Here is a 16531-nt window from a genome sequence, read left to right on the forward strand (position 1 = left end):
TCTTTTATAGTAATTACATACAGGCAATATCCGTTGCATCCTTGTACTTCGCGACAGTATTCGATCTATAGAACACATGGCTAGCATACGTAAACAAGCCTGTGTCATATCCGGATAGTTCAGAGATCTTAGCCGCGGGGGCCTGAATCTGCATCTCTGCGGCTAACTGCTAGCTGCCTGTCTGCCAGTTAGCTGATGTAACGTTAGCAGGACTAGCAGCTGTCAAGCCCCCTACCCTCCCTGAAACGTGTTGGGGCTGCTGCTCAGAATTCATGTAAGTTTCGAAAAACTCGTGCGTTTTATTTTACTGCTTTAACGAACGAATCGTAAGCCGTCAATAACGTTTAACCAACCGTGTAACTACTGTCTTAGCAGTGGTAGCTACATGAGTTAGCCTAAAGTAGAGCTGATTTTTGTTGTGCCAGTGTAACGTTAACGTTAAGGTACTAGCTGTGTGTGAGCTGAACCGGCTAATAGCTTACCGATTTAACTGTCAACGTTAAATATATATCAGTTAACACTGTTGAGCAACCCATACACAGTTAATTCAAACTGTGTTATTAAAACTAACTACCTACATATGAAACAGATTATTGTTGTCTGAGTACTGTGATTTGCAAATAGCTATAGTCTAACGTAAGCTGTATACATTAACTGTGCTGCTGCCAACATTCATTCTCACTGTTGCCTCCATCCCAACTCAGTCAACAAATTATATAAAACAGAACAAATCAGGCAAATCCTCACATGTGAGGAAGTCATCATATTACACATATTCCATAAGACTATGATTGGAATGTGTATATGATAAGTACCTAAAGCAGTTATTATTATTTTGAATGACCACGAATGCCTAGTTACCTGTCCTGTGGAATTAGAAAATATAATTTTAGGCCCATGAGATGAGCACTTAACATCATAATGGCATTTTATTCTTACAACATGTTATCAGTGTTTAAAAAATATGTAAAAAATAACTGACGTATTAGCAGATAACGAAAACAAATGTGCAGCTTTAATCATGAGAGAGTCTATTTCTGCTTTGTCATGTTCGCAGCTGTTTTCTGTGAAGACACTAATTGATGTTTTGGGGTTCATGTTGTCACTTATGAAGCTCAGCTCATTTATTCTTGTCAATGCGACACATTTATATTAATGTCATGAAATATAACATGTATGCAGGATGAAAGTAACTGCGGCCATATTAGATTTGTAATCAAATTTACCCCCACAATGTTGAACACTCAATTATACTGTGTTTTTCGACATTATTATTTTTTTCTACATCTCCTTTTGTATGTGCCTTCTAAAACAATAATCAAATATGAGAAAAACGGCCACATATGTCTTTGAAGGCTGCTCATTGTTTCTATTAACTTAAAATGTGTAGGTCCTTCTGATGCCTTCAGGTGGTGCTGGCATACTGCGCTCTCTTTTCTTTTGAAATGGACTTTCTGGGAGACAGGTAGTGAAGTATCCTCCTCCAGTATATTTTTTTTACTGTGGGAACGAAGCATGAAAAGAGGAAACACTTGTATTCTGGTGGGTCTGCTCACCCACCACAACCATACTAGAGGGATCTGGTGATTAAATGCAACAGATTTAAAGATTTAATTCAGACCACCTGTGTAGCCTGTGTATAGCTGGGCAGTTTTATCTTTGACATTTTAATTTGAAAATACATAAAATGTATGCATGGACTGTATGAACCGTATGACTTTTCCTATTTTTAGGAGATTGATAAGAGTCAGATGCTTCACCAGCTGTCCTCTGTATAGCACAGCTAACCTGCTAAATATAAAGTTGCAGGTCAGGAGATGAATCAAAGATATGTTTTGATTTCCAAACAGTGAAGGTTAGTAAGTTAGACATCCAGTGAAAGCCCACGTCACTTTAACATCGTTAACACGTTTGGATATTTCCCTCTGAAACCCAAAGCTGGAATGACCTGTCTTTATGTCTTTATGCTGCAGACCATACCTCGGCCCCAGGACCCATTTTCAGAGGTTATCCAAATGAGATCAGCCTTTTTGTGGCTCTTGCTATTACTCCACCACTGGTCCTGCTTAAATCAATTCAGTTTCTCGAAAAACAATGCTTTGATCCTTGATTTTATCAACTCCAGCTCTTTTGTGTTTCTAATTTCCTCATCCCCCAACATTTTGTTTTCATCTCGGGCCAGCTGTTGTTTTCCAGCGCCTCCCTGTAATATGTGTAAGAAGTTTTCTTCCCCATGCCTCAGCCTTGTAAAAATCCTTCTCTTCCTCTTTCTTCGAGAAGTAATTTGCAGAGCTCAACATGATAAAGAAACATTACCCCATACTCAGACTGGTGTCTAGTTGTATTTTGGTTGAGTAGCCCAAGAGTGGCTGATCCCTTTTGAACTTGATCTCCAAAACTCAATACGCATAAGCATGGTTTAAAGGATAAACTATCTGTCTGTCACTTCTTACTTCTTACCACTTAATACTATGAAAGACACACATGAATTTATCCAAGAATTTGGCTCGCTGAAGTTCACTTGGATCTTGTCAAGGCCATTTTGAGGTTTGTGCAGTCTGAAATGTTTCAGGATTTGCTGATTTATTGCCTCATTTTTCTGAAAATCAGCATGTTCTTCTGATTATCTCTCAGCATGCCTTGTGGACAGAGCTTAGATTTTGTCACTTTGGGCATCCAGACAAAACATATCAGTTGTGAAAATCTCATTAGCACGTCATGGTTCATACCTTCCGGGAGTCACATTGTCCTGTCACAGAGATGTGACAATACGACATCCACAGTGCTCGCTGATGTTTTTACGAATTAAACAGTTAAAACTTCATTATATGATGATGCATTACAGAAAAAAGGAAACCCCTGAACAATGTGACGCAGTCACACAGACGAGCTCCACCTTTGTGGAAATGTAAAGTTTTTGTTGGGGGTCAGAGAGGACTTGGCTTGACTCTGTGGTCATTTTGGAGGCTGTAGTTTGTGGTGGCGTTGTGCTGGAATTCAAACCTTGTAACTCCAAACATGTATCTTTGTAGATGTTCAGCATACTACTTAAGCATACCGTCTCTTTTTACTTTGCCTGTGTCACTTGAGTAAGCTTGAAATAACATGGAGAAGGGTGACTTTATAAATATTCACTGTACATGCGAGCTTGATGCATGAACCTTTGCCAGCATTTAAAACAAAAGGAAAGATATTCTATCTATGAAAATCTATAAAGCCCAAAAATATATTGCAGAATTTGCAGTCTAGGCCCCTGGAGATTGTACTTCATCATGTTCATCATGCCCTGATGTCTAGCTTTTTGTGGTGTTGAGATTTCTGCACGTCTTTTTCTGTCTTTTAGGTTTTTAGCTCGCTCCTTCTTCAAGATGTCGAGTCACAATCCTCTGTTGAGGCTGGAGCAGCGAGCGGCCGAGGCGGACCAGATCATCGAGTACCTGAAACAACAAGTCCAGCTCCTAAAGGAGAAAGCCAGTGAGACGCACACCCAGACATTAGACTGTTTTTACATATAAAAGATAATCATAGATAATACAATACTTCTTACCACTACTGTTTGCTTTTGATATTTTATTATTATGTATATAATGTTTTACTGCTTGCTATTTCGATATTTTATTATATATAGTTTGTTCTTACAGTCACGGTACACTTTATTTTCACTGCCATTCGCTTTTGATATTCTTATTTTGATATTCATTTGCACCTTAAAAAATGCTTGAAAAGTGGTAAAATTATCTCCTAAAAAGCTGCATGAACCCAGTTTGAATAATCTCATTTCTTGTACAATAACAAACTTCAAATGTATCACCTGCACAATGCAAGAAATATGAATTATTCCAAAAGGATAAAAAGTAGCCCCAAGATACTTTTTTAAATCCAAAAATTAGATTAGTGGACAATTTCATGGCTGGATTTTAATAGTCATCGTATTTTCGTTGAAAGTGTGTTTGCACCAGTTCAGAGGCAGTTCGTAAGACGTCCTCCGGGATAGTGAAATTTCACTCCAGCGCTGAGAGGTAACAAGAATTTTGCCTTGCTGCAGTGGTCCAGGCGAGTGTCAGGGAAGAGAAGAAGCTGATGGTGGAGAACGCCAAACTGAAGAATGACATCGAGGAACTGAAAAAACAGCTGCTGGAAAAAGAGAGGAAGAGGGGAGGTATGTTGAGTTCCCAGAAAAGACTTCCATCTCAAAATCAAATGTGCTGTTTGTCTTCAAAAATGTTAATGTTATTGTCCTTTTAGATCTAATTATAGGAGCGGTTGTGTGCCTGACTTCACTTTTGATGTCATTTGTTGCTCATTAGAGCATTGTTTGGTTTGTACTATCAGTGATAACATCCAACATCCCAGTATAACCAGACCTTTATTTTTGTTTTTATTATAAGCGACTGTAGCGCTTGAAGAATCCCCATTAGAGTGATGGGGACAACATGTCTGTCAGCTATAGTACGTCTGACAGACGTTGACATTCGAGGGCAGACGGCTCAGCTCATTAACACACATTTAATGTCTTCCAGAAAGAAGCTGAAGGAATAAAGGGGGACTGGAAGAAATAAGCAATTTAACCTTATTCAAAATAACTCAGCATGTTAGGGTTGGAGCGTTGGAGGAATGCGTTCCAATACGCTCGAGACTATGTTTTTCCACACATTGTATCTAATTGTGATGTTTATTTTTGAGGTTTCTTGTCAATGGCTTTAAGGTGGCATAAAATAGCTTAATCAAAACATGGATAAATATGAAGCTTTCTGAAAGGAGTTCCAGTCGGTTTGTTATTGAGATGAGAAAAACAAACTGTTGAATAGAGACTTGAGAAAAACATGTCTGCAACCAAGAAATAAACAGCGTCAGTTGAAGTTCAGTGCCAGATTTTACAGTTGAAAATCTTAAACACTGCTAGAACCGTCGTTGGCTCCGTTTCAGTGGTATTGTACAGACGAGTGTTGTTCAGACTCGCAGAGCTCACAGCTGCATGCATTTGTTATTTCCACCCAAACATGATTGAAAATATTTGTCTTTTTACACATGTAGTCGACACAAAGCAAGATGACTGTTCGTTGGTATAATATCTGCTTTAAGCTCTGCTTTGGTCTCCACCACCTCCTGATTATCAGGCCCTTCAGCTGCTAAATGCTTCATTATGTTCACCACTTTGCTTGTGTCTGTGTCAGAAAACCTGGCCAGGCTTAAGATCTCGGTAGATCCGAGGGGGGGCTGTTGGATGATAATTCTCGATGGATTTGTCTCTACTAGCCATGCCTTTCACATTAGACATACCGTATTTTCCGCACTATAAGGCGCACCTAAAAGCCTTTAATTTTCTCAAAAACCGACAGTGCGCCTTATAATCCGATGCGCCTTTTATATGGATCAATATTGGTTAATTATGGCTATCGTAGTCAGGGGGCGTGGCCGAAGTGTAAAAGTGTAAAGGGCATTCCACTCTCTGCGTGCCGTCATCCTTTTACTGGCGCATGCGGTCAGCTGTCAACCTGAATAATAAAAGGACTATTTCACTGAACAATGAAAAAATATGAATATATGCTAAATAATAGGCAATTAAAATATTAATCAAACGTGGTTAATGTGATTTCTGCTCCTGAACCTCAGCGCACAGCGTCTGCACATCAGCGCTGTGCGTCGTCACCTGCATCTTTACGCAGGATCAGCTGTCATCTGTGAGCGCGAGCGATTTGTTTCAAACGAACAAACTAAAATAAAAGACATTTTAAATAAAGGCTCATTAATTATTTTCAAGAGCCGCATCAGAGGGATGAAAGAGCCGCGGGTTGCCGACCCCTGATCTAGTGGATGCATAACGCAACCTCACGTACTTTCTTTACGCCTTATATATGAAAAAAGTTTTAAAATAGGCCATTCATTGAAGGTGTGCCTTATAGTGCGGAAAATACGGTAGTCCTTTTATCCGTTATTGATACACCAGCATTGATTAGCGCAGCTTTAATTTAAAAATGTAGTCGAGATCCCAATGTTTCCAGACATACGTGCCTAAAATGTGCATAAACTGAGGCACAAAACATCAACAGTAGTGTCATTTGATTAAAACCTCACTGTGAGTATGATACGCTACGTGATATTGTCACATAGTGAGCTGGTTCTCAATCTCAGAAACCTTAAGGGAAACTTCAGGGGATGTAAAGAGTTTAAGAGCTTAGTGCCCGTAATTCCAAGGTAAACCGGAAAGGTCCTGATCTCAGGTCCTCACATAACATAGAATTAAGGTAATTAAAAGCATTATGGTGACAGTGGTGTGCCTACAGACCGATGTTTGTCAGACACGGGCACTAGATTTTGTAGGAATTCAAACATCAGGCGCCTTAAATGAGGGGTTTTTTTTTTTTCTGGAGAGTTTTTTGTAGGACATTGTTCCCTGCTTTATGGCTCCATTTCCTTGTTTCCATCCACTTGGACACTGTGTCATTTTCCCATCAAAACTGTTTGCATCAGGAGAGCAGTCCTCCCACTGGGTGCGTAAATAAAGCTCCCTCTGTATCATTTCATCGTATTATGTTGATGCAACCAGTTCTGTGTGTGAAATGGGACGACTAAGAAGTAGGATACCTTTGTGTATTTTTAATGTAAATGATCTGTTTCTCAGCAGTGCCGCTCAGCTCATGTCGTCTCGTGCTTTCACTGGGACGATCTTTTGGGAAACTGAGTGCAGAAAACTGCTTCATCATTTATTTCTACTGACCTCTTTCCTGCGTCCCCCCTGTAGTGTGTGAGGTGGCCATGCCGTCAGGTGACGCCAGCGTTGAGTGCAGTTCGAAGCCCGCCCCTCCCAAAGCCTGTGGCCCGGCGCCCTCTGCCTCCCCCGCTGCTGTCCAGAGCCCCCCTCCCAAAGATGAGAGTAAGAAGAAGAAACCAGAGAAAAAAGGTAACAGCTGGAGGGAGAGAAAAAAGTGTGGCACATCGCAGTGTTTTATTATGAATCGTTTGAAGTTTTCACAGCCAGTAAAACAGTTTTTCAGTGCTGAAATTAAGCCTGTTTAGACTCGTCATATAGCAGCTTTTGTGTTGTGTGTTTCATTTTCAGTTTGCTAGCAGGACGATATTAAATCTATAAAAGTGACCACTCACTGTAGTCTCATCAACATTATTCTTCTCTCTCTAATGTTCTCGCTTAGTTTTTGTGACCCGCAGTTGGATAGATGCATCAGCATGTTCTTCAAAAGGCAGTTGACCTTTTCCAAACATTTTTCCACGTGGTTTTCTCAGGTGATAATTGATGTAGAGTTTAATCGTATAGGAGCTTCATTTGGGACGAGGCTTCATTGTCTGATTTAATCCAATTTGAGAATGATTTGATGTTCATGTTTTATGGATGTGCATCATTCTAGGACCCCAGCTTAAGACCAAAGTCGCCCTGTGAATCAAATGTAGTTGTTTTTTTACATTTATGATGAGTTTAAACAGGGAAAGATCCTCATCAGTTAGTTTGCAATAAATCATTCGGATATTTTTAGCAATATTAGATTTTTGGACTAATAAGAAGGACTGTTGAGCATTAATCAATCATTCAATCAAGTTTAACACATGTAATCATATGAAATGTAATCACAGTGAAATGTAATCCTGCCAGTTCCTTCAACTGTGCATTAAAGACAGTTTAGATCTGTCACTGTACACAACCATGACCTCATTTAGGATCCTAGTGGACTGAGGGTAGGAGCTCTTCCTGAGCCCCTCAGTGCTGGCCTGGCACGTCTGGTACTGTCTTCTGGACTGCAGCGGGGGGGGAAGGCCGTTATCCAGGTGGTTGGGATCCCTGATGATTCTCTGAGCCTTGTTCTTGTAGTGCCTTTAGGCAGGGTGGAGCGTCGTCTATTGTATGCTCAGTGAATGAACCGCTCTGCGGGGCCTTGGGGTCCTGTTTGATGCTGTTTGCAAAGCCACCCTCACCACCTGGGGTCTACGCGTCAGGAAGTCAAGGATCCACAGGCACAGTGAAGTGTTTAATCCCAGGTTCTGGAGCTTTGTGACGAGCCTGGAGGGAACCATGGTATTAAACAGTAATATCACGTGGCTCCCTTTCGGGGAGGTGGTCTTGTAATCTGTCGTAGTTCAAAGACCTTGTCGCGTGCTTCTGGAGTTGTAGCTCCACTCCTTCCCACAGTTGCTTTTTGCCTCCTTTCCTGCTCTTCTTACATTGTAGGCCGCTGCACTGACAGGCAGTGATACGTACCGGATGTGTTTATGGGCTTATAATTTAAGAAACAAGCTTTACAGCACTGACAAATTCATTGCCGGGTTTCCTACATCCAGATGTTAGGGAGCCGTTAATGAGAGATGCAGTCCTCCTTCCTCTCGATACGCTGTCATACGTGTTAAATTCTATATTACTTCAGGCTGTAGTCTAGCTGTGTTCTCACCTCATCGAAACAGTCATCCCCTGTTAGTCCACAGAGCCGTGCGCAGCCCGTGTGCAGTCCTGGTGCTGTATGTCGCTGTGCTGTCATCACAGCGGAGCACTGATTGCAGAAACGTCGAATATCAAAGGCAGGGGGTGGAATTCATATGCTTCAGAGCTGGTGTGGGCTCAGAGGAATGATTAAAGACCGTGTGATCATTTGATCAGTGCAATCCACTGGAATGAATGTGTGTAAGCAGACCAGGCGAGTGAAAGGTACTTTGTCTCCTGGGAGGAAGCATCTGCTATTCTAATGTTACCGAATCGTGTAGCACCCACCTTCAGCCAAATGTGGGTATTGGTATTGTCATTTACTCAAAGCGTGTACCCCACATTTCTGGGAAGTGGTGAAAAAGTCATTTTCTTTTCCTTAATTTTTTATTTACTTACGGATCTCTTGTAACTCGTGCCCCTGCGTGCAACCCTGAGGCCTATCATTGGTGGGCTTTGTTTTCATTCATGAGAGGAAATTAAATCAGATTCCAGACAGATGCCCAGTATTGTTTCCACTATGATTTGTTTCCATAATTTCCCTTGGCAATATTCTGGGTGCTTTTAAACAAACATTTACTATAATATCATGCACATTTGGTATAATAGCATGAAAACTCTCACAGATGCCTCTCTTCTGCAAACCATTCCTTCACACATGATGGATAGCTACTGTCCGACTTTCTATGCTGGAAATGCACCCAACCCAAATTCCAACACGCAGCCAATTCATATCAGACTGTCATTGAAATAGCACAAATTACGAAGAAGAGATATTAAAATGACATTAAATATAAATGTAAATCATGTAGTAGAACAGTATCTACCTTTCTTTTATGCCAGGAGGGGAGAAAGCAGAGAAGAAGCAGGCAGCCCCCAGCCAAGAAGATGTCAAGGTGGACGTGTCTCGTCTGGACCTGCGTGTTGGACGTATAATCACGGCGGAGAAGCACCCAGACGCCGACAGTCTCTACGTGGAGCAGGTTGATGTGGGGGAGGCCTCTCCAAGGACCGTGGTCAGCGGGCTGGTCAAGCATATACCTCTGGACCAGGTACAATGACAACGCATATGCACATTTACACCTAGTTAAACCAATCTAATGCAAAAGCCCTCCGATAAATCCTTCCTGCATGGAGTTTCTGTAGCCTTATACAGCGTGGAGCGCCAGCAACTGAGTGCAATTAAAACAGACAGAGGTTTAGTCATACGATAAATAGGCCACCTCACAAGAGCCTCCCAGATTACATGTCGAGATGGAGTCACATTTACTGATTTAGCTTGTTTTCATGAGGTGGAAAATAAAAAAAAGGTCATTGAATGTCTCATCAGGCTCCAGGTTGGAAGCCTGTAGATGTCAAAATCAACATCAGTTGACCTGCTGCAGTGTCAACTTTCTGAGTCCTGCAGACACTTTTACTTTACAGAGACACACAAGCAGAACTGAATGTGTCCATTACTGGCTCAGTGGGGTCATAATGAGGATTTATTAGTGCATTTAAAGTGACTTCTTAGGCTAACTCTGTGTTGATGGTTCTGCTTTTATTAGAATTTATTTAGCTTTCACGTGGATTTATGATGCATTTGTATGTAGAGTTTCATCTAAGTGAAAAGCACTATTCACTTTTATAGCCAGCAGTATTTCTCTTCATATTTCCAGACCAGGTCGCCTTTGTGCATTACAGTTCTGCTTTCTACTGTATGTAGACAGTGTGCGTATATCATTTAAATGGAACCACATGCTCGCTGAAATCGTGTAACGAACACTGTCCGACTTAAGAAAAAAGAAAAGCTATTATACCTAAGAAAAAACATTTGGAAGTGACAACAGTTTTTCCGTGCAGGCAGACATTAGCTTCTTCAGACGGTTGACACAGTTGCAGTAAAGGCATTTTGTGGAACGGCCTTCAGTTAGACAGGCCAAAGTACTGCTGCCTTTTGTGTCTGCATCAGCCCGTTACTCACAGAGGCAATGAGTCTAAAATCACTTTATTTTCCTGCTAACTGTCATGCGAGCCGTTATCTATTTCTGTAAGGCAAGCAGGAGTGAAATACCTGAGGAAATGCATTTTGGGTTTCATGGCAGTACTCGTGGGTGTCTGTTAAACCAGGATAAATAATAAGCCCCGTCCAGAAATACGAGTGTGAGACAGGCCAGTCATAAAATAACTGTTAAAACAAGTGTCTGCACTGCACATAAAATGCTGCTCGAGTCGAGCAGTTGATTTTGTGAATGCTGTTACAGAACATTCACATGTTGCCCCCGACTTGCCAAAACTGCTCAGAGTTAAAAAATGAAAATTACCACCAAAACCCTGTCAGAGCAACACGAGCGATTCTAGATTTATGCAGCAGTTTCTTCAGGGATGTCGCTCAAACAAAATCCGACTACATTCTGGCACACGTCGGCTCGTGGGATGCTGGATTTCTCTTTTTCTCAGCTTTTGGCAGAAACTGCTTCTGGTCGTCTTTTAAATTTTGGTAAGCCGCAGAGGTCTCCGGGCTCGAGTTTAGTTTTCCTGTTTGCTTCCTTTGGTTTATGAAACGAGGCAAACAAACCATAAACCTCGGACACAGTCGTTTTAAATTAATTGATTGGAATGGCCAGTTTTGTTTGTATTGAAGTCTGAAATTCTGCGTCCTGACCACATCAGTCGAAGGTGTTTTTTTCCTAAAGTGCATTGTGTATAATTAGTTTTTCTTCTTTATTGTCTTCAGCTTATGGGCTGTAAAAATGTATTTCATCTTCTGCCCCCCCAACCCCCGTGCAGATGCAGAACCGCATGGCAGTCCTGATGTGTAACTTGAAGCCAGCCAAGATGAGAGGAGTGGTGTCCCAGGCTATGGTGATGTGTGCTAGCTCACCAGACAAGGTCGAAATCCTCGATCCCCCCGGCGGAGCAGTACCAGGGGACAGAATCACTTTCCAGGGCTTCCCAGGTACCATCACGCAATTACTATACCCTCCAAAACACATGAATCATTCACATAAAGCTTACATGTTACAATCCTATCCAAGCTAACAGACACTAGGGATGCTTCCTCACCGCTGAGTGTCAGTGAATGAAGCCTGAAAGAATTTCCCAGCCCAGTTCCCACAAAGTGCCTCTGACGTTAGGCAGTGAAGGGTGTCGTTGAGCCGTCTCTCTGCCAGAAACAACACGGCAGTTTCCACATTCATTCCTCTGAAGACGCCAATCATGATGCGCTCTATGACCCCACTCAAAGTTGTCATTAGAGGACTCGTGGGGTCTTGTTTGTTGGTGGCTAAATGGCCCGTGACTGCTGATTTGACAGAATAATCAATGCTCATTGCTGAGAATGTAACTTTTTTTTATAATCAGTCACGAAGGTAAGTGCTTCAGTTGTCCTGTAAACTTCCACTAATTTAAATTAGTTTGGGGAAAAGAGCATGTTAACCCTGTTTCCCATTAATTAACACATTAACTAAACCGTGTAAGAGTCAAGGGTCCTTCCTGTGAGGTATTCCAAACACAATCACTAATGAATGTGGTCTGAACTCGAAGACCGCCTCTAGCCGGCCGGTGCGGTTGCAATTTAAATCTCTCTCAAGTCAAAAACTCAAGTTTGCAAAGCCGAATATTAGTGGTGAGAGTAGAACTGCTCTTGTTATTCAGCTATTCTTTTGAGAACAATAACCAGAAAGGGAGTTCCCTGCGAAAAAAGTGAAGAGGAGGTTATGATGTAGGTGGATCTGTGGTCCAAGTACCCGCAGCCCAGCTGCGTCAGCCGAGGCTTTCATCCCCGCAGTACACATGTCCCAGCCACTCTAAAAGCCGTTTGATTCACGAGGGAGCCCTTTGGCCAGAATCAGTTTTATGGATGCGACATTAAAGGAGTCCTATTCAAACCATCCTCTGAGAACAGGGGTCACCAGAGAACAGAGCGGAGGACAGAGCAAAGGCGGGATTGGTTGACGGTTTGTTGTGGTGTTGAGTTCTTCTTTGTCTCAAACGAAACATTAAAAACTGAGGCTGTTTTCTGAAGTACAAATAAAGGAAAATAAGAGGTGAAACAAGTTTCCTGGTTTCCCTCGTTTCTCCCAGCAGAAGTGCCGCAGCACACATTCAGTTACAGCCAATCCGCTGCTGGTGTGAGTACATGGTCGTAATTGCCCACATTTCCCCGACTAATGGGGCCCAGCGCTTCTGCTTGAAGTTAAGAATGCGCGCACGTTGCTCATCAAAACCTCTTTCACGCTTCTGATCAAAACTGATTGTTGCCACTCTCGGGTTGTAAAGCAGCACAAATGGCAGCTTTGGGAAATGAAACACATTTGTGTCCTCATACCCTGAGATGGTTGTGCAGGGAGGAAGAAGTCGACACCAGACAGAAGCAAGCCAGTACCGGCTCTGATTTTTTCACAAATGCCGAGCAACATCAAAAACAAAGGCATCGTGAAACGAGGACCTCCTTTAATTGTTTTCCCTCGATGCATATTTTGATTCTGAGAAGTTCGGTTTAGATGTTTTGAATTACGGCGAAGAACAACTGGCAGTTTTAAAAAGCTGGTGCTCTAATCGAACATGATAGACTAGTCAGACTATTCACAATTCAAATGGGAGACATAAAATTAGAATTGGCCTGATAAATCATGAACATAATGGTTGGTCATTTGCTCGCAGATTGTTTGGTTCCAGCTTGTTATACAGATGGTATCAGTGTATGCTGAGTATGAAAAATCCATTAAGAAAACTTAGAAGTGGTTTGTCAGTGTGTCTTAGCACGACTGTATTAAAACAGCGTTTCAGGAGGTTATGCAAGGACGTGACAGATCCCAGGAAGTTCATAAAACCTCAGCCCTGGATCCATAAATCCTGCATGCGAGGCGGATGAGCGGAGAGCAGACGAGCTTCTGGTGTATCAAACTGACTTCTTGATTGCAGGTGAACCAGACAAAGAGCTGAACCCCAAGAAGAAGGTGTGGGAGCAGGTTCAGCCAGACCTGCGCACGGACGCCCAGTGTGTCGCAACCTACAAGGGAGCTGCCTTTGAAGTAGCTGGCAAGGGAGTGTGCAAAGCCCAAACCATGAGCAACAGTGGAATCAAATAAAATAACAGAGCTGCTTGAAATAGCTCAGTGTTTACTCGGCAATCATCCGCAGTGATGACGATGATTCTGTGGAGAAACAGGATGGTGATGAATGAAAGAAAATGCTTTGAAGATGTTCAATAAAGGGATTTGAAAATGACATATTTTTTAAGTGTGTCCTAAGAATCCGTCCGATGACGATTTGTTCTGTTTTGACCGCAGTCACGGTCTTTAAAGTGAAGCTAATCAATACATCTGTGTTTGTGCTTTAATTCACCAGCTTCGTCTCCTTCTCCAGAGGCACATCAGCTTGATTTTTGCTTTGATTTTGAGGTTGTAGCTTTAAAGGACTCACTGGACTGCACTGGACTGGGCTCCACTGGTTTGCACTTCATCTAGTCTGGGCATTTTAATTAGCTGGAGATGAAACAGGGATGTTATACTACAAAGCCCAACAAAAACAGATTGGGTTCTCAAGCTCTTTACAGGGGCTATTAAATGGCACTCAGGCCCAGCTCTCCAATCTCCTGGCCCTCTGTCAGTATCTCAGTCTTGGCTCTGTGATGCCAGTGCCATGTGCTTTATTTTATTGTTCCCTTGAAAGAAAAAGTCTACCCACCTCCGGAAGTATCAGACTACACAGAAGAAACAGACAGAGAGCTGTGCACCAGAGCCTCTAATGTTACATCAACAGTAATTAAGGCCATCCACTCTACAAAAACATCTGTCACGGGCCAAAGCCGTCCACCGTGCACAGCTTGTGCTTACTGTTCAAGACTTATTCTTAAGCACTTGGAAATTTTAAGTGTAATCTCTAGTGCTTATGTTCAACTGCACATTTTTCTGTGTTGCTATGAGATGGAGGGAAAAAACGATATTTAAAACATCACATTTATTGTCAAGGAAAATACAGAACTTTTGAAAAAAAAAAAATGCCTCATAGGACACGCAAGTACCTCCCAAACTCACATGATCACATTGAGCAGGCTGCACAATGTCCACAAGGGGGAGCTGTTCAGTTTTTGTCAGCTCTAAACATTCAAAACTGCCAGCGACAGGTATCGACAGTACAACACCTTTACCGCTTTCTAGCAAAATTTAAAATAATTACGGTACGTTGTTGTGTGAACTCCAAAACTACGACGCCTCGCGGTGCCGGCCCAAGCCTGCCGATAACAGGATACTGCCACATCCCAACAAGTTCAGTTAATGTTGGTGCGTGTCGAGCCACCAGTGTGTGGGTGGTGTTTCTCTGGACAGGATGTCACCTGTGCAGGTAACTATTCTACCAGCACACCACAGATAAAAGAAAATTTGAGCAAGTTTTTAATATTTAGCACCAAATGCAGAGTTGAATCAACCCATTTTGCTGATTTTCCTTTGGTCTCTGCCACCGAACCCTGTACACACACAATGATACAACTCTTGTAAGATCTTAGATTTTGGAGGTGTCATACAGCAGCTGTTAAAATCCAGTTACTTTCATAAGTCAACACTAATTGTCTGCGCGTAGCACAAGTTTCAAAATTACAACCTGTCGATACCCACACGTGCAGCTCTTGTTGCTGCTGCTACTCGCTGTGCTAATGGATGGAACACCTTCGATTGAACTGCAGATGAGACGCTGCTGGTGTCACCCGTCTGCAACAACAACATGTACTGGCTCGGCCTGGTTTTTGGGTGCCTCACCTCAGCTGGTGCTGTGTCATCATTCTTCTGCTGTAAACTGAGGACTTTTGTTGCTGCGCACAAGTAGTGTCCAACTAGTGCTTAAACACCCACCTGCCTGATAGGCCATTAAACAGCGTTCTATGGAGGTTACATGCTTTTAAATAACTGAATCTGTCCTTTTTAGGACCCCTGTCCACCTCAAGTAAAAATAACTGTTTAGAGGTCTTCAATAAGGAAAACCTCTCATTTTGGTTTGGATGACATAGACAGCTCTAGTAAGTGACCTCCGATGGAGCGTATTCTCACCTAAACCAATCTGTTCTCTCTGGGTTTTCTGCGACCACAAGAAGTGTTGCAACCTGAGAGAAAACCCACTCCAGGATATTTTGAGTCAGACGTTTGCAGACCACACATTTCCTAATTGAATTTTCAGCTGCAAGTGGTGCAGTGCTGTGTGAAGCCGTAACCTACTCGTCCTAACGGAGTCAGCGTCAGTGTTCCTGATCGCGGTGATGTTTCTCTACCAAGAGCGAGCGTCACTGGTGTTGGGCACGGGCCCCTCAGGTATCGAGGTCATAAAGTGAGAGGGTAATTGAGGCTGTGATTATTGCTTTCATAAATGAGTCTTACATCAGAACAGTGCCTTTGCCTTTTTCACATCTGGCTGCAACTCCTCTGTGCTGCAGACATTTTTGATGTTTGGTTTTCAGTGCCAGAAAACTGAAGTAAAGAAGACCTGCGTGTGCAGCTGCTTCATTATTTCCACCTCATTCTTTATCCTCCAGGTCGCGATGCCCTCGACATGACCTTAGCGAAGAAAAATAATTCTTAAAGCAGACTTTTGTGGAGGTGGACACAAAGAAATGCAACACCTTCAGACATGGCTGAATATTGACAACAAGGAAAAAAGAGTTTTGGAAAAACCCGAACGGCCCTTTTGAAGTGATGAAGCTTAACTCACCCATCTGAAAACAGGATTTGGTGTACTGGTAACTATGACTAACAGGCAAATTTAATATTCGCTTTCTCTAAACGTTGGGTTTCAAAGTTCCTCAAAGAGTGACCCAACAGCCAGCACATCATGAAACAGCAGGAGCCATGAGGAATATATTTCTCATTTCTGAAGCCAAGCAGTCAGTTTGCAGCAAGCCGTGAAAGTCAAACTATGACAGGTCTTCATGAGCGACTGCAGACCTCTGGGATAAAAGTCGTCATTCATATCGTTCAGTACGATTTGCGTTGCAATATTGTGAGATCTGATTCGGTGCGAATTAAGACATTGTGTGTTTCATGATTGCTTCAAGACCCTTTGGATGTGTGTGGAGCTCTGTCAGATTGATCAATGTGTTATTGTTTTTATAAATTTTCCCCAACCTTGTTTTCC

The 16531-nt window shown here is 42.3% G+C and overlaps 1 protein-coding gene across 1 annotated transcript; it reads left to right on the forward strand.

Annotated features, from left to right (window-relative positions):
* The first annotated feature begins 137 nt into the window (after positions 1 to 137).
* Positions 138 to 13667, forward strand: aimp1a (aminoacyl tRNA synthetase complex interacting multifunctional protein 1a). The gene is made up of 7 exons (XM_041933663.1): positions 138 to 274; positions 3344 to 3474; positions 4046 to 4159; positions 6743 to 6901; positions 9269 to 9477; positions 11195 to 11363; positions 13331 to 13667. Coding segments are annotated over exons 1-7 (951 nt in total). The 5' UTR covers positions 138 to 272; the 3' UTR covers positions 13498 to 13667.
* Positions 13668 to 16531: the final 2864 nt, after the last annotated feature.

The sequence above is a fragment of the Chelmon rostratus genome, chromosome 3, assembly GCF_017976325.1.
Source record: "Chelmon rostratus isolate fCheRos1 chromosome 3, fCheRos1.pri, whole genome shotgun sequence".
NCBI lineage: Eukaryota > Metazoa > Chordata > Actinopteri > Chaetodontiformes > Chaetodontidae > Chelmon > Chelmon rostratus.